Source organism: Myxocyprinus asiaticus, chromosome 1, assembly GCF_019703515.2.
Source record: "Myxocyprinus asiaticus isolate MX2 ecotype Aquarium Trade chromosome 1, UBuf_Myxa_2, whole genome shotgun sequence".
Classification (NCBI taxonomy): domain Eukaryota; kingdom Metazoa; phylum Chordata; class Actinopteri; order Cypriniformes; family Catostomidae; genus Myxocyprinus; species Myxocyprinus asiaticus.
In genome coordinates, this window is record NC_059344.1 from 21,296,631 (window position 1) to 21,319,107 (window position 22,477).

The 22,477-nt window shown below is 39.1% G+C and overlaps 1 protein-coding gene across 4 annotated transcripts in view; it reads right to left on the reverse strand.

Moving 5' to 3' along the window:
• Positions 1-22,477, reverse strand: part of LOC127440834 (phosphatidylinositol-binding clathrin assembly protein-like) — a 93,034-nt gene that overhangs the window by 12,618 nt on the left and 57,939 nt on the right. The window contains exons 10-17 of one of the 4 annotated variants that reach the window (XM_051697806.1): positions 22,090-22,213; positions 19,459-19,592; positions 15,115-15,212; positions 10,476-10,592; positions 6,813-6,941; positions 6,526-6,556; positions 4,774-4,924; positions 2,904-2,927 (exon numbers count right to left, since the gene is read on the reverse strand). In XM_051697806.1, the coding sequence (XP_051553766.1) occupies positions 2,904-2,927; positions 4,774-4,924; positions 6,526-6,556; positions 6,813-6,941; positions 10,476-10,592; positions 15,115-15,212; positions 19,459-19,592; positions 22,090-22,213 (808 nt within the window). Of the gene's footprint in view, positions 1-2,903; positions 2,931-4,773; positions 4,925-6,525; positions 6,557-6,812; positions 6,942-10,475; positions 10,593-15,114; positions 15,213-19,458; positions 19,593-22,089; positions 22,214-22,477 lie in introns of all 4 variants that reach the window. The other 3 variants (XM_051697796.1, XM_051697819.1, XM_051697814.1) reach the window with 3 other exon arrangements.

A 22,477-nucleotide genomic window follows, 5' to 3' on the forward strand; every position in this document is an offset into this window, starting at 1 on the left:
GCCTTGTATCGATAAAAATGGTGTGCGTGATGACGTCATGCCTAAAAAAATCTTTGTCGCAAAAGAAATCTGCCCTTAAGCCGTTTCCATACAGAAATGTGTGTTTATCGCTAATTCGCCTCCCAGATGTCCCTAATTTTTTTTCTCTGAGGTTTTGGTAAAATGGGGAGAGTATTGAGACAATTCATTGAAATTAGCCAGCTTACTGTCATTTTAATTTCACAAATAAATGCAAACAGAAGATGAGGAACAGCAATCAAAAGGGAGAAGTTGCCCTTCTGATAGGACTGTAATAATGGTCCTGATGTTGCGTCTAATCACAGGTTGCCACCGGTTCCGACCCGAAAGCAAATCGCCATGGCCCTGCACCAAGTAATGGGGGAAACTTTCGGTCTTAGTATAAGGACCATCCATCCATGTGTACATGCTGTGTACACAGCTATTAAAGAAAAACTGATGCAGTGTATATCAGGGTTTACATATTATACATTCCTGATATTCAATAGGCTATTTTGATCAATCATCTAAAGCATTGCCATCTCAACTGCATTATGTTCCGTATATTTGTCCCACAACTTTTAACGACCAACTGCACTTGATTATCATCTAAAATTAATTTTAGCGTCATAATGGAATTTACATTTTCTGAAGAAGCTCAACAAATGCGATCCGAGGTAAAGAGGGTTAGATTTAAAATATTTAAAAGTTTTAAAAGGTTCAAAAGCTCGTTTTCTGAAAGTGAACTCAGCATTGAACAAATAGTTCTGATAGTTTATAGTCTTGAAGTGTAGAAAATGTCATTCAGCTGACTTTATTCGTCTACAGAACAGGGTATGGCTAATTTAAGTTTGTGTAAAAATATATATTTTTTCGTTTGGTCATTTATTTAATTTAAAAATGATGGGGTCATTGTTTAAGTTTCCAGTATGTATTTCACAAACTAATTAACTTACCGAGACACCGCTTAACTCCGCCAGAGTCAGTTCTGTAAACAATGGAGTCGGAGCGTGCTCTGCTAGACAAACTACGCTATGACACCAATTCTAAAGCATTGTTTTCTGCATTATATGTTCTGAAAATAAGTTTTCATATTGGCGCATATTGGCAAAATATACGCCGATACCGATATATCGGTGAAAGGCTAATATCGGCCGGCCGATATACTGGTCGGGCACTGACGAGTCGCGGTTTTGTCTCACCACGGGTGATGTTCGGAATCACGTTTAACATCGAAGGAATGAGCGTTATACCGAGGCATGTACTCTGGAGCGGGATCGATTTGGAGGTGGAGGGTCCGTCATGGTCTGGGGCGGTGTGTCACAGCATCATCGGACTGAGCTTGTTGTCATCGCAGGCAATCTCAATGCTGTGCCTTACAGGGAAGACATCCTCTTCCCTCATGTGGTACCCTTCCTGCAGGCTCATCCTGACATGACCCTCCGGCATGACAATGCCACCATCCATACTGCTCGTTCTGTGTGTGATTTCCTGCAAGACAGGAATGACAGTGTTCTGCCATGGCCAGCGAAGAGCCCAGATCTCAATCCCATTGAGCACGTCTGGGACCTGTTGGATCAGAGGGTGAGGGCTAGGGCCATTCCCCCCAGAAATGTCTGGGAACTTGCAAGTGCCTTGGTGGAAGAGTGGGGTAACATCTCACAGCAAGAACTGGCAAATCTGGTGCAGTCCATGAAGAGGAGATGCACTGCAGTACTTAATGCAGCTGGTGGCCACACCAGATACTGACTGTTACTTTTGATTTTTATTCCATTTCTGTTAGTCACATGTCTGTGAAACTTGTTCAGTTTATATCTTAGTTGTTGAATCTTTTTATGTTCATACAAATATTTACACATGTTAAGTTTGCTGAAAAAAAAAAGCAGTTGAAAGTGAGAGGATGTTTCTTTTTTGCTGAGTTTATAATCACCCACGTGAAAAACTAACTGTCCCCTTAAACTTAATAGCTGGTTGTACCACTTTAGCAGTAACAACTGCAACCAAAGGCTTCTGATAATTGGAGATAAGTCTTTCACAATAATTTGGTGAAATTTTGGCCCACTCTTCTCTGCAGAACTGCTTTAGTTCAGCCACACTGGAGGGTTTAAGCATGAACTGCCCATTTATGGTACTGCCACAGCATCTCAATCAGGTTTAAGTCAGGACTTTGACTAGGCCACTCAAAAACTTTAATTTTGATTCTTTTGAGCCATTCAGAGGTGGACTTACTCCTATGCTTTGGATTACTGTCTTGCTGCATAATTCAGTAGTGCTTGAGCTTCAACTCACGGACTGATGACCGGACATTCTCATTTAAGATTTTCTGGTAGAGAGCAGAATTCATGTTTCCCTCAATAATTGCAAGTCGACCTGAAGCAGCAAAGCATCCCTACACCATCACACTACCACCACCATGCTTGGTGGTAGTGTGATGGTGTGATGTACTTTTTGTGGAATTCTGTGTTTGATTTACGCCAAATGTAACAGACCATAATCTGTTTAAGCAAAAACCATTACCCAGATTTCTCTCTGCATGTCAACATCTTTACCAGAATTTAGGTGGCTGTGTTTTATCAATGTCTGTTAATGTTTTGATGTCAGAACCAGAGAAAACCCTGATAATTTTAAATCTCGTGCTAACACTGTTTTCTTGCATGGAAGGGTTTTTAAAATGAGCTGATTTTTCCACATTATCAGTGTGCTGTTGTGGATACTGTGCAAACACTCATTGAGAACTGGACTATAGAGGTAGAGACAAAAAAAATAAATAAAATAAATAAATAAAGGTGTGGAAGGGAAGTAGTGAATGAGAGAGAAATGCTAGGGAACAAGAGAGATTGAATCCCTCTCAATTGATACTCCAGGATATTTAATCAAGAAACATGCCAGATATAGGAGGTACTTACATAACCAGTATAGAACATTCCAGTCTGCTGGGTTAAGCATGAGAAAGAGGATTGAGAGAAAGACAGAGACAGAGTGAGGAGAGGTAAAGATGTAAGACAAGAGAAGAAAAGATGAGGCCCACAATAAGAGGAAGAGACACAGAAAGAGAGACATTAAAGGTTAGACATTCACTCATTAACAGGCATCTGCTCTCTCAGCTCTTGTAGTTCAAAAATCCACAATTTACTCTGAACCCCCAGAGTGAGAGAGAGGAGAGGCCATAAACGCATGTTCTCCCTGTCTCCATACACACTAAAACCCCACCTGTCCAGGCGGATCAATAGCACAGCTCAAGAACAGGAAGTAAACACACTCACTCATTTCCTAAGGCTACACAACATGTCAGAATAGCAGGGAGCTCAGTCACATTTTATTTTGACTCTTACAGAATTTGAACTTCTGAATATTGGTCTATAAAAATGGATATTTGGGATAAATGGTGCTTTACAAGAGGTGGATTGTAGAGAATGTAGAGACATTCATTCATGTGTGTGCATGTGTGTGTTTAAGTGCATTTCAGTTGATCCCTGGGTTTGAATAATACATAAGTTATTACCATAAAGGGGTTTATTTTGCATTAATGACCAGCTGAATGTACATTATCCTTGCATATCGCAAGGTGTTTAAACATAAAAATTATACAAATTGCTTTTTTTTTGTTTTGTTAGGAAATAGGAAATTGTTTACCTGGGACAACTGTAAATTATACGGTTTAGTGGTGATTATACAACATTATTTGACCGTAGAATACTGCGATTGACCAATCAGAATTAAGTATTCCAGAGAGCCATGTATTGGGCTGTCACGATTCTGAAATTTGGCTGACAACTAATTATCAAACAAATAATTGTGATTATGATGATTAATTGTCTGTTTTAGGGCTCTCACGATTATGATGATTAATTCTCATACAAATTGTCATACTTTTGTCATAGGTGTATGTGTGCTTTATAAATCTTAAGTCGTTTATTCATATTTAAATTTTACATGATTTCCTTTAAGGCTTTAACAACTTATGATTGACAAAATATAATATTTTAAATATTAAAATATTTCAAAATACATAAAATATCTGTCTCTCTTTTGGGTCAACATTAGTCTTGGTCCATTTTGCATTTACACTGTTGTTGTTGGAACCCAGCTAATATTTTATATTATATTAAAGTATGCAATTGTGAAATATTTCTGTCCTGTTTCTGTTCTATTCATGTTATTTTAAGGCTCTCCGATTAAACCCATGAGCCCTTATTTCACAAGAAGACCTCTGATAATGTGTGTTTCTTCATTATATCATCTCCTTAGAAATAGAGTAAGCGGCGGGAGACATGGCTGCTCTGTGTCACTGAGTGTCATTAACACTACGTGTACAAATCCACAATGACAAATAACATTTGCCATTACACGATCGTTAAATTTAAGTAAAACCGGAGCACTTTGCACACACTAAAATCCTTGTTTATATTTTATGTGGCGCGTGCACCACAGCACTTCAAGCCTGGTTCAGAAGCAGTTAATCTGCACATGCTCTTCAGGAGCTGCACTCCGTGGTGTGGCTCAGTGTGACAATCGGAGTTCAGTTGAATGAGACACTCAAATGTGGCGTTCATTCCTTTTTTGGACATTAAAATGTGATTGTAATTTAAAATGCTCAATAATCGAGGTTGTCTCAAATAACCATGGTCAGACAATTATTTAATAAATGTGACGGGTCTAGCCATGTAATAAAATGCATTAGTGTGTAAATGTAAATATTAGATAAGATGCAACTAGGTGCATATATATTAGTGTGTGAAAGCGTATTTGCACATGTGTGTTTGCTTGTGTTCTTACCATGTGTGGCACGGGCATGGCTGTAGGTGGCATGGCAGCAGGCTGTAGGGGGGCAGGGCTCCAAGCAGTGGTACTGCTCATGGTCTTTGAATGCCAGTTAGTGCCACCGGTCAACTTCTTCTCTCCAGGTTGAGTCCACTGCATATCAGACCTTCAAGAAAACACACACACAAAGCATAAGTGAGTACCAATAAGTTAGACAATGGGTCTCATTCACTAATAAATAAGTTGTGTATTTAAGTGAGAAGAAACATTTTCTGCTGCTTTCACATCTGGTGCACTAATACATTTCTCAGACGGAGCAATAACACGCATAATTTTTGTTACTCTAATATAATAAATACTATAATAAAACCCCAATTATGAAAAAGCTAGGACAGTATGGAAAATGCTAATAAAAACAAAAATGGGTGATCTGTAAATTCGATTCACCCTGTGCACCCACACTCTCTGCTTACACAGCCATGCACTTGTAATTTGGCAGTATGTGGATTATCATTGCCCTGCTGGAAAATGTAGGGACATCCCTGATTTTGCTCCAAATTTGTACAGGTCTTTCAGCATTAATGGTGCCCTCACAGATGTTAAAGTTAACCATGCCATGAGCACTGACACAACCCCATAACATGACAGACACTGGCTTTTAGACCTGACACTGATAACAGCTTGGATGGTCATTTTCCTCTTTGGCCCTTTGCAACAACTATTTGAAATGTGGACTGATCGGACCACAAAACACAATTCAACTGTTCTACTTTCCATCTCAGATGAGACCGAGCCCAGAGAAGTCGGCAGCGCTTCTGAAAGGGGCTGATGTAGGGTTTCTGCTTTGCATAGTAAAGTCTTAACTTGCATCTGTGGATGCAGCAGCGAATGGTGTTGACTGACAAAGGTAAACCATTACAGACGCATGACGGTTTTTAAGACAGTGACGTCTGAGGGATCAGACAGCATGCGTATTCAGAAATGGTTTTTGGCCTTGCCCTTTACGCACCTTTAACCATGATGTGCACTGTAGTGTCTTTGGGGAACATTGTTCTCAAAGCGCTGGATTACTTGCTGATGCATCTGTTGGCAAATTGGCAAGCCTCGAGCAGTCCTTGCTCTTGAAGGACTAGGCTTTTGTTGGAGGCTCCTTACAAACAATAAAACAATTGCCTCACCTGTTTAACATATCCTATTTCACATCACCTTGTTACTTCAATTCATCAGATTGTTATTAGTCCCAAATTGCCCCTTTCTCAATTTTAATGTTTGTTGCAATCGTCTGATTTGAAATGAGTGAATATTTTCAACCAAAAAAAAAAAAAATTACATTCACAAGGTAAAACACCAAATAATGTGTTGTAGTGCTTTCAATATACAGTAGTATAGGGTGAACACATTTTAAAAAATCACTTAGTTTTTATTAGCATTTTCTATACTGTCTTAACTTTTTCGGGATTGGGGTTGTACTCTAAAATGACTTATTATCAGGTGACTCAGTTATTCAGTTTCTAATAATAGCGAAGATCAGGGCTAGTTAACATTCTGATTTTTGTGTACATGTGGTTTTGGCAGGTTCTGAGTTTAACAGTAAATTTAGAATAAAGCGCTAACTTATTGATCAATCATGATATCGTGAAGCATTTGCACATGGGTTTCACGTGCAAAATGTGCATTCACACGGTTAGTGAATAAGGCCCACTTTCTGTTTATAAAACCTAAAGTATACAACCAGAATTTATTCAGATAATTAATCTGAATCCTCACTTTTTGCCTGGTGTTCCCCCAAACTGCAGGTCTGAAAAAGAGAGAGAGACTGGCTATTATAACACAGCCTCACATCAGCTTAATACTGAAATACTTACAGCACTGGAGCCATCACAACCCTATTAATTTCTTTTAAAATGGGTTAAATTCATCACTGTCCAGTAACAGTACGTACACACACACACACACACACACACCGTCTAGCACCATATGGCTGCTGACACTGTTCATTAGAAATAAAATAATGCCACACAAACAGACCAATAATGTTGGATTGAGAGACTCACTGCCTACGAGATTGGCCAGAGAGGAGTCTAGGTCATTGGCCAGCAGTTTACTGCCTGAATGCGCCGGCATTATAGGAGCCTGACTGTGAACCGTCACCGAGGGCTTCAACAAGTCTACTGCATCATAACCTGAAAAAAAGGCACAGAGAGTAAATTATACTTCACTATGATTCAGTCATTTAACTATGAGAGAAAAATAATATGTTTAGCTGCAGACTTGGAGAGGGAGCAGAGAGACAGAGGTGAGACAAGAGAGAGCGGGAAAGAGAAAGCATGCTTGGTTCCTGCTGATGTCTGTAATGATATGATCAACAGGGACGAGACTCCGAGAGGCCCATTTACTGCATGACAAAGACATAGACAGAGCAGAACATGAAATCAGGATGTGAGGAACAACCCTGAGATCTAAGAGGAAATAATACTGCACTGGAAATCGGTCATCCCCTTGTTGTCTTCCCTTATTGCCCACAATATTCTCTTTAGAGGCACTGAAATTATTAAATCAAAACTGACCCCATTTACTTTCTTAATACACATTCCTGGTCTTATTGTGCATGATTCTGCAGGGTTCGTAATATCAAAGAAGTCTTTGTAATACTTCATCAAAAACTTATTTCATGTAACTTGTTCACCTTATGAAATTACTTGCCAGTGTGGTTCTTTACCAGGTGGACGGAGTCCACTAGGGGGTCTCAGTCAACTTCCAAGGGGGCTGCAAGATTACCTATTTTTTTAAATGAGTTATATTAAAATACAATAGTTTAATTTACAACCCCAATTCCGAAAAAGTTGGGACAGTATGAAAAATGCTAATAAAAACAAAAAGGGATGATTTGTAAATTATATTCACCCTTTTCTATATTGAAAGCACCACAACCACACAGTATATGATGTTTTTCCTTGTGAATGTAATTGTTTTTTGAAAATGTACAGTAATTTCAAATCAGATTATTGGAACACGCTCCAGAAAAGTTGGGTCAGTCAAGTATTTACCACTGTGAAACATCACCATTTCTTCTAATAACACTTATTAAGCATTTGGGCACTGAAGACACACGTTTAATTTTCCCCCATTCATCCATTATGCAGGTCTTCAGCTGCATAACTGAACGGGGTCTTCGTTGCCATTTGGTGTGCTTCATAATGCACCACACATTCTCAATTGGAGATGGTCAGGACTGCAGGCAGGCCAATCTAGCACCCACACTCTCTGCTTCACAGCCATGCACTTGTAATCTGGGCAGTATGTGGTTTAAAGTTGTCCTGCTGGAAAATGCAGGGATGTCCCTGGAAAAGACGGTGCTGGACGGCAGTATATGTTGCTCCAAAATTTGTACATATCAGTCTGCATTCATGGTGCTCTCACAGATGTGCAAGATACCCATGCCATGGGCACTGACACACCCCTGACCCATACAGACACTGGATTTCGGACCTGACGCTGATAACAGCTTGGATGGCCCTTTTCCTCTTTGGCCCGGATAACAAAACAGCTTTGTTTTTCAAAAAATATTGAAATGTGGACTCTTCAGACCAAAAAACCACTGTTTTTTGTTCCACTGTTCTACTTTCCATCTAAGATGAGACCAAGCCCAGAGAAGTCGGCAGTGGTTCTGGACAGTGTTGATGTAGGGCTTCTGCTTTGCATAGTAAAGTCTTAACTTACATCTGTGGATGCAGCGGCGAGTGGTGTTGACTAACAAAGGTTTACTAAAGTTATCCCAACCCCATGTTCATGATATCCATTACAGATGTATGCCGTTTTTTAAGATAGTGATGTCTGAGGGATCAGAGATCACACACATTCAGAAGTGGTTTTCATTTTACCCTTTACGCACTGAGATTTGACCAGATTCCTTGAATCTTTTAACTATATTGTGCACTGTAGAGGGTGAAATGCCCAAAATCCTTCCAATTTGTCTTTGGGGAACATTGTTCTCAAAGTGCTGGATTATTTGCTGAAGAATCTGTTGGCAAATTGACAAGACTCGAATGATCCTTGCTCTTGAAGGACTAGGCTGTTTTTGGAGGCTCCTTATATACTATGACACGATTGCCTCACCTGTTTAACATCTCCTGTTTCACATCACCTTGTTATTTGAACTAGTCAAATTGTTATTAGTTTTAAATTGCCACTGTCTCAACTTTTTTGTAGCGTGTTGCAATCATCTGATTTGAAATTACTGTACATTTTCAAAAAACAATATTCTTTCAATATAGCAAAGGGTGAATATAATTTACAAATCATTCCTTTTTGTTTTTATTAGCATTTTTCATACGGTCCCAACTTTTTTGGAATTGGGGTTGTAAATGCGTACATTAACCTAAATCATGCTGTAGGCCTACAATATATAAACTGACTTACTGATCTATTGAAACTCCAAGTTTCTAGAGGTTCGAATATTGTCTTGTGCAATGGGGGGGCCTTAGAGTTAAAAAGATTACGAACAACTGACCAAGGCAAAACAATGGACAAAAGTATTCTAGCCTTTCTAAAATCTTGCCAGTGGTTAACGTAATTATGTAACACTGGTTAGTGTTAATGTAATAAATAATATGGCAATAATAGCAAACATAACTGTGGGAATATGTCGAGATGCTCTTGAAGCTGAACTTGACCTTCAGCCTCCACGTCCCGGTCACCATCTCTGTTACCAAAAGGTAGAGGCTCAAATGAACACAGTGTGATTTCTGGGACAAAATGTTCATCCTCTCCACAATCGACAACAAACTCACATTCAGGTCTGGCTCCATTCTGGTATGGAATGCCCACTTTTCACAAGCCAATCAATTCCCAAAAGACAACATTATAGCCAAAATCACACAGTTTTCTCAAACAGTAGTAAAATGAATTGCACTTCATTTTGGACAGCTGATTGGTGGATGTTTTGCTAATTAGAGAGCTGGCTGGAGGTTTTCCGTTAAATAGCATACAGTAGGAATATTTATTAATTCTTTTATAAATGAGAGAGAGATAAAGACACTGCTGACACATGCCATATTATACAGTTCCACTTCCTGCTTCGTCAACAATAACAAGGAGGCCAAGATAAAAAAAAATGATACACTCACCACATAAGATCATCCATCACAACCCAGGAAAGAGCAAAAGGGGTGGGGGAGACAGAAAAAAAAAGGTAAGAAAATAAAGAGGCCAAGGAAAAAAAGAAAGGAAGAAAAGAAAAGGGGGGGAGGGAGTTTAGTGAGTGGAAATGTGTGTGTGTGTCTGCTCTGTTTTCAGATAAGGAGTGTAACGAAAGGCATTTAACAGATGGAGAAAAATGCCAGTCAGCACCCAGGCTCCGAGTTACACACACACACACACAGCGGACAGATGAAGAGATGATGACAGACTGTCCTCAGCCACGGATCAGAAGAACGAGCGAGTGAGTGAGTGAGGATAAAAAGCATGAGCGATTCCCCCAAGAACATTTGCAATCTCTTCAGGACCGAATCAGGCAGGCAGGTGCTACAGCTGGCTACACAGTTTGTCTCCGTGTTCCAGCGGAAAAGCTCCACAAACTCATCACACAGCAAAACCAGCAGAATAGTTCTATTTTGGAGAGGTTACTTAGTTTTGCAGATATTAAGCACAGCAGCAGTGAGCAAAACCTTCAAAGATTAATAAGTGCAGTTGTTAATTCACAATCGTGAAATTTTTACCAGCTGAGGGCTTCACGTCACTATTGGAAGCCTTAGTCCCAAAAACAGCATCAAAATCTACATTCATGGTGGGCATGGAAGCCATGGGGTGAAGAGTGCTGCTCTCTAGACCTGAGACTAACACACACATACACAAAACACGCAAAGACAGAGATGTCATACATCTGGACACACAAGACATTGTAATTGTTGCTCTGAGAAATATTGATGATATAGTGATGCACCGAAACGAAAACTGTATGGCAAAAATTTGGGATGTATTTTATACAGCAAGTGTTCGTGTGTCTCGGCTGTATGCCTCTTTTTACTGCAAAATATCATACATCGTTTAGATAGAACACTACATCAAAACATTTTTTCAATGTTAAAATTCTTTCTCGTATGCCAGCTTAATATGCAGTCAACTATAAGTAAACCATTTGTTGGTTGATTTCAAAAGTATAACACACTGTGGCTCTATCAAAACCTTACTCTGTTGATTTGAGCATCCCATTCAGCCAAACACAGCAAAAATGACTGCGTTTACATGCACACCATTACGCTGATGACTTCCAAAGATCAGCTTATTCAAGATACTGGACAACGCAAGAAAACCATGTTTACATGAGACTTGAAATTAACTGGTTATTTTCTGCTTTTAACGTCAAAATGTAAACAATCACGAGCACAAAACCCTTGCACATTGGATAAACCAGTAAGAATGCCAGTAAGTGTTTACATGCAGGGCAAAATCGCAGTAGTGGGCAAAAATCTATGTGTGGCAATGGTTTTTTGCTTAAACCGTTTTAATGAAAATCACTTACATGGCACTAACATGTATATATAGGAAAGACGAAAAAAAAGTATGTCAACAGACAAGCATACAAACTTTTTTGTACTTATGCTCCATTGCCAGTGCGCGCTGACTTTTTGATTATTTTTTTTTTTTTACTTTTTGTGATGCAAATACGAATCAGTGACTGATAGAGTGAGCACGTTTTCGTGAAAAAATATTTTCCAATACGTGTTCTTATTTAGACTGTTATGTGTAATGTAAATGTTTAATTTGGGATATCTCCTGTAAGACTATTTACAGTATATAGCCCTATCTGCACGTTTCCATAATAAATTCATTTTGAGACTTACGAGATAACAGGCAGGTGTAATATATGGTATTTAATATGTAAAGCACATTTTTTTGGAGCAAGGAGGAGAGATTATAGTTAAATATAGCTAAATCAATATACAGATGGTTAAAAAGCACAGCAACATTCTCATATTTAAAACTCGCCTACATTTTTTATCAATTCATCCTTCTGCCTTTTGTCTGCTGTTGTTGGGGACATAAATAAAAACAAATGATTTGATTAAAATGCAGTTTAATTAATTTCAAGAGAATAGCGGGAAAAGAATGTGCGTGTAGTTTTTACAGAGCACGACTGCCATGTAGACAATGAATATTTCATGTAATAGAGCACGTAAAACTCTTTTTGGAATTAAAGTTTAGCAAGAATATGGACACTGGCTGAAGAATGGTGTGGATTTACAGTAAAAGCAGTCAATGAATGGATTATTTATAATGAAAATGAAAAACTGATGATAAGTTGTTGAAGAGGCTGCATTTATGGGCAGACTGTAGCTGCACTCATTTTTTAAGAAAACCTTACCAACCGCACAAGAACGTTTCACATGAATGAATGAATGAATAATTTGCACATGCGCTTTTATTGTATTCTGTCTCACCATATTAGGATATTTGTGGTCATTCTGCAGGGGGAGTCCATGTGCTTGTTCACGTGCGCATGTTTTTAAGATGAATTGTGGTTTATAAAGTGGGATGCATTTAGGAAAAAATGCACAAAAGTTTTCCAAATTGTTTACATTTAAGATCATTTTACAAATGTCTTTCGACAAGCAAAATATAGGTGCATCTTTACTATAAATGTACGTTCCCTAATGTAAACAAGAACAATGCTAAAATCTGCGCCTGTGGTTCTCTCTCTCCTCCCCTTATTATTTAGCAGTCTTTCCCTCTCTCATCCCTCCATCTGTTTGCATTTGTGCATCTTTGTGCTGTTAAGTAGTATACGTGGGTCCCTGGAGACCTGAGTCTCACTCTGCGTCTGGCCAGCTGAAGACTGTGACCTCTGCACACCTGCCCGCCAGCTATGGAGAGCACACTACGAGTACATGCTGTGACCTACAAATGCTGGCATAGTTAAGAGTCTGGCAGAGTGTCTACACTCTGCACCTTGTGTCCTCGTTTCACACTAGCCCAAGCAGATGTGCTGAACTGCTGAAAATGAACCTCTGATTCTCAGCACTGCTCCAAGCAGAGCCATAATCTCTCAGTGAAACTACGCCCAATTGAGTCATGCTTCTGTATTTCTAGAAAACACTGTTTCTGAACCTACATAACAGGATGGATGGGTAAACAGAACCCAAATACAACAACACTACATTGGTTGTGTTTCAAAACCTAGTGAGCTGTCTAGACAGCATTTTTGGGCATCATAGGTGTACACAATGGGATCATTGGACCAAAAATGGACTTAAAAATACTGCCTACGACCCTGTCCCAAATGGAACTATTGATGTAGCCTTGCAGTCCCATGGCATTCATTTACACAAGTCCATGAGACCGTTAGGTGTCCCACTGGATATTTTATAAATAGGAAGCATGCATGCAATTGCCCCCTTTGTGGTCACGATACGCCCTTGATACATACTTTTGTGAAGCCCACACTGGTACGGACATCACAGTGGACTAAAGTCCAAAGTATACTTTGGTCAAACACAAATGCTGAGCGTCTGCGTACAGGATGCGTGATGCAAATCTCATCATCAGCAGAGTGCGCGAGCACTGAACGTGCACAGCCCGATTTTTCTTGTCATGAAGAAGCGCTAGAAGACATTATCGCTGGTAAACAAAAGAAGACAAAAGCTAAAAACAACAACGGTGAATGTGCACTTGAAGAGAGCGTGTGTAAGGAGTTTAGGAGATACCTGTAATTGTATAACTCGAGTCTAAAGGACTATAAAATATTTTATGGTTCTAAACTCCTGAAGAGAAATAGTTCAGTATCTCGTAGCAGTCGTAGTGCGCATGTGCCATACCTGTGAATGAGCGCAGTCATATGAAGTACACTTTGACAGTCTCGCTTTCGACTGAATGTAGACGCTAAGCATTAGCATCAAAATCGAAGTATTCTTGGGATTTATACTCAGACTATAGGTGCTTTTCACCATCAGGAAGAACGGTTCTTGTTGTGGAACAGTGCAGACTGCCGATGGCATGATTACAGTTTAATTTTCCATAGCGGTGCTGCAAAATCAGGATTAAAATGGACTGACTGAGCAGGTGACCATTTATGAGTCGCCACATCAGTAAAGTAAATCTTCACCAGAACGGTTCTCTATCTTGTATACAGGAACTTAATTGGTACAGTTAGCTAACCAGTTAGAGTATTCCAGGACGGTTTGGAACCATACCGTGCAGAGCCTCGCTTAAAGGGTTAGTTCACCCAAAAATGAAAATTCTCTCATGATTTACTTACCTTTAAGCCATCCCAGATGTGTATGCCTTTCCTTCTTCAGCAGAACCAAAATTAAGATTTTTATAAGCCCATTTCAGCTCTGTTTGTCCATACAGTGCATGTAAACAGGTGCCATCAGGCTGCTGGCTGTTTGATGGTCCAAAAGGCATATTTAAGCAGCATAAAAGTAATCCACACAACTTCAGTCAATAAATTAATGTCTTCTGAACCGAATCAATAGGTTTGTGTCCAAAATAAATTGATAACTAAAACTTTATTCACTTTTTAAAAATGCTTCCTGCCAGCAATCTATGCATCACGTTACCGTTGCATGACATAAATCGCAATGGCGCTTTCATGCGAGAAGTCGGAAGCATGCGCTTTGTACAAAACAGAGGAATAAAAGTCACGCGAGAGTTAGGTCAATTCAAACAGCAATCTAGCACTGACCGGAAGCAACGGTTTAAAGTTAAAAGCATTTTAATTATCAATTTGTTTCTTACACAAACCTATCAATTTGCTTCAGAAGACATTATTTGATCGACTGGAGTCATGTAGATTAAATTTATACTGCCTAAATATGCCTTTTGGACCGTCAGCCAGCAGTCTGATGGCACCCATTTACTTGCACTGTATGGACAAACAGAGCTGAAACGGGCTTATAAATTCTTCATTTCGGTTCTGCTGAACAAGGAAATTCATGCACATTTAGGCTTAAAGGCGAGTAAATCATGAGAATATTCATTTTTGGGTGAACTAACCATTTAACTGTTAATGCTACTTCAACAGTTACTCACCGTGCTCAGAGCTGTTCTGCCCTACGGTGCTTAATGTGGCATTGTGTCACCAAAGTATTGAAATCTGAGGTGGATTGCAAGGGCTGTGAGCAGCATTTGGGACAGTGCTTGTTATTATCCTCACAAGGATTTTCATAGCCAATGAATGCATGTAGGAATGAACCAGAAAATAAACAAAAAGATAACTGAATGAACATATGTTCTAATGATTTGACTGAGATTAACTTAAAGTCAGCTTTCTAATGTAGTGATGTGTTAGAAGAGCACTGGTGATCAGGCTGGTACCCGCTGTGGGAGGAGTGTGTGTGTGGGTGGAGTGGGCCGCACCTCCCCAGGCACTGCCTGTGGTGGAGATAGGAGTGCTCTGCACAGCAGGGATGAAGGCAGGCTGGAGGTCAAACAGGTCACTGCTGAGGTTTGGCATGCTGAACAAGAGAAACAGAGCAACAGAGAGATTTCAGTATGGAAGTAATATGTTTTCTATATTTACTAAAGTTACAAGGTGTATTTGGAGTATATTATGGCATATTTATTGCAAAAATAGACTGTTTTGTCTTATGTCGCGTGATAACGCCTTTGAAGATCTTCTTGCAAGTAGATCACTGTTGAATGTCTGGTAGAATTTAGCTGAAAGCAAGTGGACTGTGACTGAACCATTGGTTGTAAGACATTGGGGTTGGCCGAGGGGCTTAATCAAGTTCATCATTTGAGGAGGGGTGAGAATCGAAAAGTTGATATTGATCTGTGCATGTCCATTTTCTATAGACTTCGACCTATAGTCTGTGTCTTCAATTGTCTGCATTTTTAACCTGGTTTTGGAAAGGTCTCTGAATCAGTGGCTGTGTTTCCTTCTCTAAAAAGTGACCAATGCTGTCTTTGTAATTGTATCTACAGTGATGTGAAAAAGTATTTGCCCCCTTACTGATTTCTTCTATGTGTATTTTTCCAACTAAACTGTTTTAGATCTTCAAACGAGATATAACATAAAACACAGGCAACATGAGTTAACACAAAATACAGTTTTCAAATATATATACACACACACACACTACCGGTCAAAAGTTTTGAAACACTCATTCTTTAATATAAATTTTTTTTCTTCACATTTTAGAATAATAGTAAAGTCATCAAAACTATGGAATAACATAAATGGAACTATGGGAATTATGTTGTGACTAAACAAAATCCAAAATAAATCAAAACTGTGTTATATTTTATTTTAGCATCTTCAAAGTAGTCACCCTTTGCCTAGAATTTGCAGAAATGTACTCTTGACATTTTCTCAACCAACTTCTTGAGGTATCACTCTGGGATGCTTTTTAAACAGTATTGAAGGAGTTCCCATCTATGTTGGGCACTTGGACTGCTTTTCTTTATTATTTGGTCCAAGTCATCAATAAAAAAATAAATAATAATAATAATAATTTAATTACATTTTAGTTTTGTAATGAAATAAATTAATATGGTGGCACAATTATAATTTTTGTCTACAAAACTAATTTCAAACATTTAAGCATACGCCTTCAGATCAAAACATTTTTAAGATCATGAGAAACATTTCAGTCAAGTGTTTCAAAAGTTTTGACCGTAGTATGTATGCATGTATGTATGTATGTATGTATATATTATATATATATGTTTTATTGAAGCAAAAAGTTATCCAACACCTATATCACCCATGTGAAAAACTAGCTGCCCCCTTAAACTTAGCTGGTTGTGCCACCTTTAGCAGCAACAACTGCAATCAAACACTTCTGATAACTGGAGATCAGTCTTTTACAACACTGTGGTGGAATTTTGGCCCACTCTTCTTTGCAGAACTGCTTTAGATCAGCCACATTGGAGGGTTTGAGCATGAACTGCCCATTTAAGGTCCTGTCACAGCATCTCAATCAGGTTCAAGTCTGGACTTTGACTACGCCACTCCAAAACTTTCATTTTGCTTCTTTTGAGCCATTCAGAGGTGGACTTACTCCTGTGCTTTGGATCATTGTCTTGCTGCATAATACAGTTGCGCTTGAGCTTCAAGTCACGGACTGATGACGGGACATTCTCCTTTAGTATTTTCTGGTACAGAGCAGAATTCATGTTACCCTCAATTATTACAAGTCGCCCTGGCCCTAAAGCAGCAAAGAATCCCCACACCATCACACTACCACCACCATGCTTGACCGTAGGTATGATGTTCTTTTTCTGGAATTCTGTGTTTGAGTTACGCCAGATGTGACAGGACCCGTCTTCCAAACAGTTCCACTTTCGACTCATCAGTCCACAGAACATTCTCCCAAAAGGTTTGAGGATCATCAAAATGTGTTTTGACAAAATTCAGACAAGCCTTAATGTTCTTCTGGGTTAGCAGTGTTTTTTTCCTCACCACTCTTCCATGGATGGCATTTTTATCCAGTGTCTTTCTGATAGTGGAGTCATGAACAGTGACCTATTATTGATGCGAGAGAGGCCTTCAGTTCCTTGGATGTTGTCCTTGGCTTTTTTGTGAGTTCCTTGATGAGTCATCGCTGTGCTCTTGGAGGAATTTTAAAAGGTCGGCTACTTCTGGGAAGGTTCACTACTGTGCCAAGTTTTCTCCATTTGGAGATAATGGCTCTCACTGTGGTTCTTTGGAGTCCCAGAGCCTTTGAAATAGCTTTGTAACCCTGCCCAGACTGATGTATTTCAATCAACTTTTTCCTCATCATTTCTGGAATTTTTTTCGACCTTCGCATAGTGTGTTACTGGGTGAGAACTTTTAACCAACAAAAAGTTCTATTTAGGTGTTGATTTGATTGAACAGGGCTGGCAGTAATCAGACCTGGGTGTGTCTAGTCCAGCTGAACCCCATTATGAATGCAGTTTCATAGATTTGGGGATTTAGTAACTAAGGGGGCAAGTACTTTTTCACACAGGCTCAATTGTTATTGAATAATTTTTGCTTCAATAAATAACATTAACATTTAAAAACTGTATTTTATGTTTACTCAGATTACCTTTCTTTTATGATAGGTTTTGTTTGAATTTTTGAAAATTTAGTATGAGATGCACACAAAAACCAAAGAAATCAGGTACTTTTTCACAGCACTGTATGTGCAAGTAAGCTACACAGATACTGGTGAATGCACAGCAATGCTTTGGTCTTTAGAAGTTGTCTCGGTCCTTGAGTTTTACTGGTATCATTCTTGTTTAGTGTTCATGGGCGCGAGACACTGCGGCGTTGCTATGGTTATCCCTTGTCAATCATTGCAACTGAGGGAGCAACTCCTGTATTTCGTACTAACATGGAAAAATTTACGGGAATCCACTCCTGCATTTAATAGCTGCTGTTACTCCTGAAACTTTGTAACTGTGAATGTGGACATGATGACATCAGACAGGAAACAAACCCACTGGAGCCAGATGCATAATAAGTTCTGGGTATACAAGTTCTATCAGATATCCTATGTGATATTGTTTATCGCATAAACTGCGTAATATATTCTACTGTGAGAAAAAATATGTGGAATATAAAGGGCTTTTTATTTGTAGTATAAATATAACACAATAATACTATATAAGTGTATACTGCAAGTACTACTATATATTTATATTCTGTAAGTAGCTTCCCAAGCTCCAAGTTTTCAATTTTAAATTAAAATAGTCAAGCTACCTTTTTGAAAAGTAGTTAGCTACACTACAAGATAACAAAAGTACACTGAAGCTATTTAGGAGGACATTTATTTTTTAAAGCAGTATTTCTGTGGCACAGAAGTAAAAATGAACGCACATGCAGTTACTAATTCTTATGATTTTATAAAAGCTGCATGCATAATAATTACAATGAGCAAAATCACGTTCAAATTAGTTTAGCATGCCAAACCATAGTATGTCAACTTCCCAAAAGTATTTAATATCAGCTACCCACATACAAACATGTTGATTAAAAAAAATAGCAATCACACAAACACACACACACACACACAATTAATGCACAATCACAATCTATCTGTGTGTGTGCGTGGTGCGTGTAGAGCCTAATCACCGCTAAACAGAAGTATTCAGCCATGTGTTAAAACACTGACATCAGCAATGCGGCAACATCCCAATCTCATTAGGTGAGTTGCTTGGAAACAATTAGGCATATTTATGTTCTTGACATTAGTGTGGTCTTTCTGGATGACCTTCAGTGTCAAACTTCTGAGATAATGTTTGAAAGCTGAGGCAGATTTAGAATAGGTGTTTGTTGTGGGCCATTTTCATGCCTTTCACATTATTTTGTACTCTTTATATCACAAAGTGTGCATTAAAAACAGATCATGAAACTGCTGATTACCACTGGAAACAGAGCAATGGCTACAATGGAAGTGAGCAGCGCTGTGCCACACCACTCGTTTCCATTGCAGTCACAGAGTTAGAATTTTAGGCAAACTATTTATAAATGATTATTTTTTTCACATTTTTAAGGATATTAATTAATTTAACTGCAAAGCCCACAGGCTTGCTTCTTTTAATGAACAATCGTAATGAAAGGGGGTTGGGGGCTACCGATTTATTCTCCGACTTCTTGAGAGGCGTTAGGATTCTTACATTTGTGAACCCCTGGTGTAATATATATTGTAGATGTCTACTGTGTATTGTACTATCAAACTGTATAGTATAGTATATATTGCACTCATGTAAAGCATACTGTATGTGAATGACCTGTGATTGGAAGGTGGGCTTGTGGTGTTGGTGAATAGGTCCATGCCCACGGTGTGGTTGTTGGCACTGCTCAAAGACTGTGTGCTGGGGGAGGCCGAGGGACTCTGCGTGACAATCTCCTTCAGACGCTGGTCCTATACAAACACAACACAGCAGATCAATTTTCAGAGAAGCACACAAGAATCCATCAGACTGTTGGACCAGACTTCTATGGTCACTGTAGAGGACAGCACAGAGCACTTCAACTGAGCTCTGTGAAATCAGACAGATTACAGCCACTCAGGCAGCTGAAGTGCCAGTCTGCTATAACTCAGACCTGCTGCCTGTTGTGGCTGTTTAAGAGATCCTCTCTAAAGAGCCTTCCAGGTCACATTTCCCTTGACAGAAAGAGTGCAGACTAGCTCAGAACCATCACACTACTGAGGAAGCTTAAATTAACGATATATAAAAAACAATTAAGTCATTAAATCGTCAATATGTCAGGCCACTTCAATTCAAGCAAGACACTACAGCAAAACTAACTGACAAACTTTCAAACATGCTCAACCCGTTACATTGAACGTTGCATGGTGCAATTTCTCAGATGAAGAAGGTGTGGCTGGATGAGAAGTGAATGTGAAAACGTCATGTGCTATGTACAAAAGACAAACCAACTTGCTATTGGTCACTGATGCAAATTTGTGTGTCCAAGTTCACCAAACCTGAACCCCACATAAAATCTGCGTTTGGAAATTTCAGGTGAAATTTCTAACTGGATGGCACAGAAAAGTCTAACATTACAGTAGATAGGTTTCCAGCTAAATGTTTGCCATTTGCTTTAAGTGCATTTCTGAAAATTTGACAAAAGAAAATACTTATCGCTGTGTGTTTCCATCCACTACGTCATGCGCATTATCTTGAAGGAGCCACATTGTCATGAATGACATGCAAGTTTTATTTGCAGGATCAGAGCAACTGTGCCTCATTTCATTAAATGCTACCAGGAGACGCTGTAGAATAAGTGTAATATCTGATATAACGAGGGCTAAAATGGCTGCGTGCCCATACGCCATCAGACTCTGCATACCTGGGAGTGCCTGCTCTCAAAACTGTTTTGGAGGATTGTGAGGACTCGTTTAATGACCAGATATGTGCTAAACACTTCCAAATGTCAAGGGTTATGTTCAAAGAATTATGTGCCAAGGTCAGATCTTTCATTGGGCCAGTCACATCAAGCTATCGCACACTCATAACACATGCACAAATGTCAAAACACGTCATTGTTTTGCAAATAATTTTTCCATAACCTTAATGTGCATTTTAACTAATGCAAAACTGTAGAAAATCCACCTCTGCCAAGCGCATTATATATTAAGCACATTTTATTTGTATATCAAGCATTTCCATACAGGATTTCTATGTGCAATTTCAAAATGGGCATAAAAATTGTTGGATGGAAACCCACTTAATTTAACATCTCAGCATAACATTGTAGAGTTTTAAATATTAGTTTTGCCTAAAAAGTTTCTAAAGAAAGATGATGCAAGTTGCAACATGGCATTACCATGTTCAGTGTTTCAAAATGCTCTTTGAAATGTTGAGAAAGTGGGAAGAAAAGAAAACACAGATAGAGAAAGTGATAGTTCCAAACTCTGTGTATGCCCCTCCAGGAGTGCTGAGAACACAATAACACACATAGAAACACCAGTTCAATTTCATGCAAGCTAATCTGAACATGGGCTGTGTAAACACTGATGTTGGACTTTGAAATTGCTCTGAATGTTTGAACTATTAAGATATTGAGCCACAGTGCATCTGGGGATACATACCAGACCACTGACTCTCCTGTCATTCAGATTGTGTGTGTGTTTGTGTGCACATATTTTTGTCCCATAAGGTATGACAGCACCTCCCAAAGGGGACAAAAGAGTTTGATTAACCTTGCTGGCCACTTGCTGCTAGAGGCTAATCATTGAAGGTACAAGGGCGTATAGAGAAAATAAACGCGTACATTTTTGTGTGTAGGACACAGTGTACCCAGAACAGCAGCTTCAATGGTGCCAAGCCTCTGTGTTCCAGTTGAGATTTGACTTTATCTTATTCATCTACCTGCAATCAGTGCTGCCATTTCAGGTAAAAAAAAAAAACAAAACATTTTGACATTTTAAAATGTTAAAGAAAATGTAAATGGTTGCTGCCATGAAACTAGCGAGTTTTGCGCTAGTGTTGCCAGGGCCTTGCTATGTGGTTTCTAAGTGTTCTCTGTGGCTTTTAGCACATTGCTATGTGCTTGTTAGGGAATTCTATAGGGTAAAGTGGGTGGTTGCTTAAAGGCCCAAGTCAAAAAGCCAAAAACAGCCACCCCAAGTCTTGATGATATTCTGGTTCCTTGATTGGGCTTGGATCACTCCTTAAATGTCCATTACACAAATGCTGCTAAAAGAGTTATGCAGCAAGTTCAATAATATTGGTGATGCGGCAAGCACCACTAACAATGGAACAAGGAACTAGTCTTGATCCACAAATAGCAAACAAAATCAGAACGATGGCACTTCCCGTCTACCCTTTAAGTCAAATCAGCTATATAATCTGGACAAGTTTCACACTCTGGTTTGAGGAAAACTGTAGAAGAAGTGTACAATCATGTCCAACCTTTAGCGCCTGCAGACGAGCTTGCTCCTCCTCCAGGGCCTGTTGTTTCTCCTTCTCGTCCATTCTGCTGAAGGACATTCCCGTGTTGGACAGGGTCGACACAGCATTGGACAAAGTACTAGCTCTGCAGACACAAGCACAGATACGCATAGATGTGAGATTAGGGCCACTATGAGCTTTTAAGATTACAGGTCAGGAGTGGCATTTGCTATGTAATAGCATCAAATTTATTTCTCTGGTACTCTATTCTATTACTGCAGCTATAAGGGAATATGTCATGGATAAAAATAATTTTTGTGCTGTTTTGAGATAAAAATTTGATTTAGTCACCATAGACCTTATTCATGCTAGCGCCATCTTTGATTTTTAATGGGAATGACATCGAGGC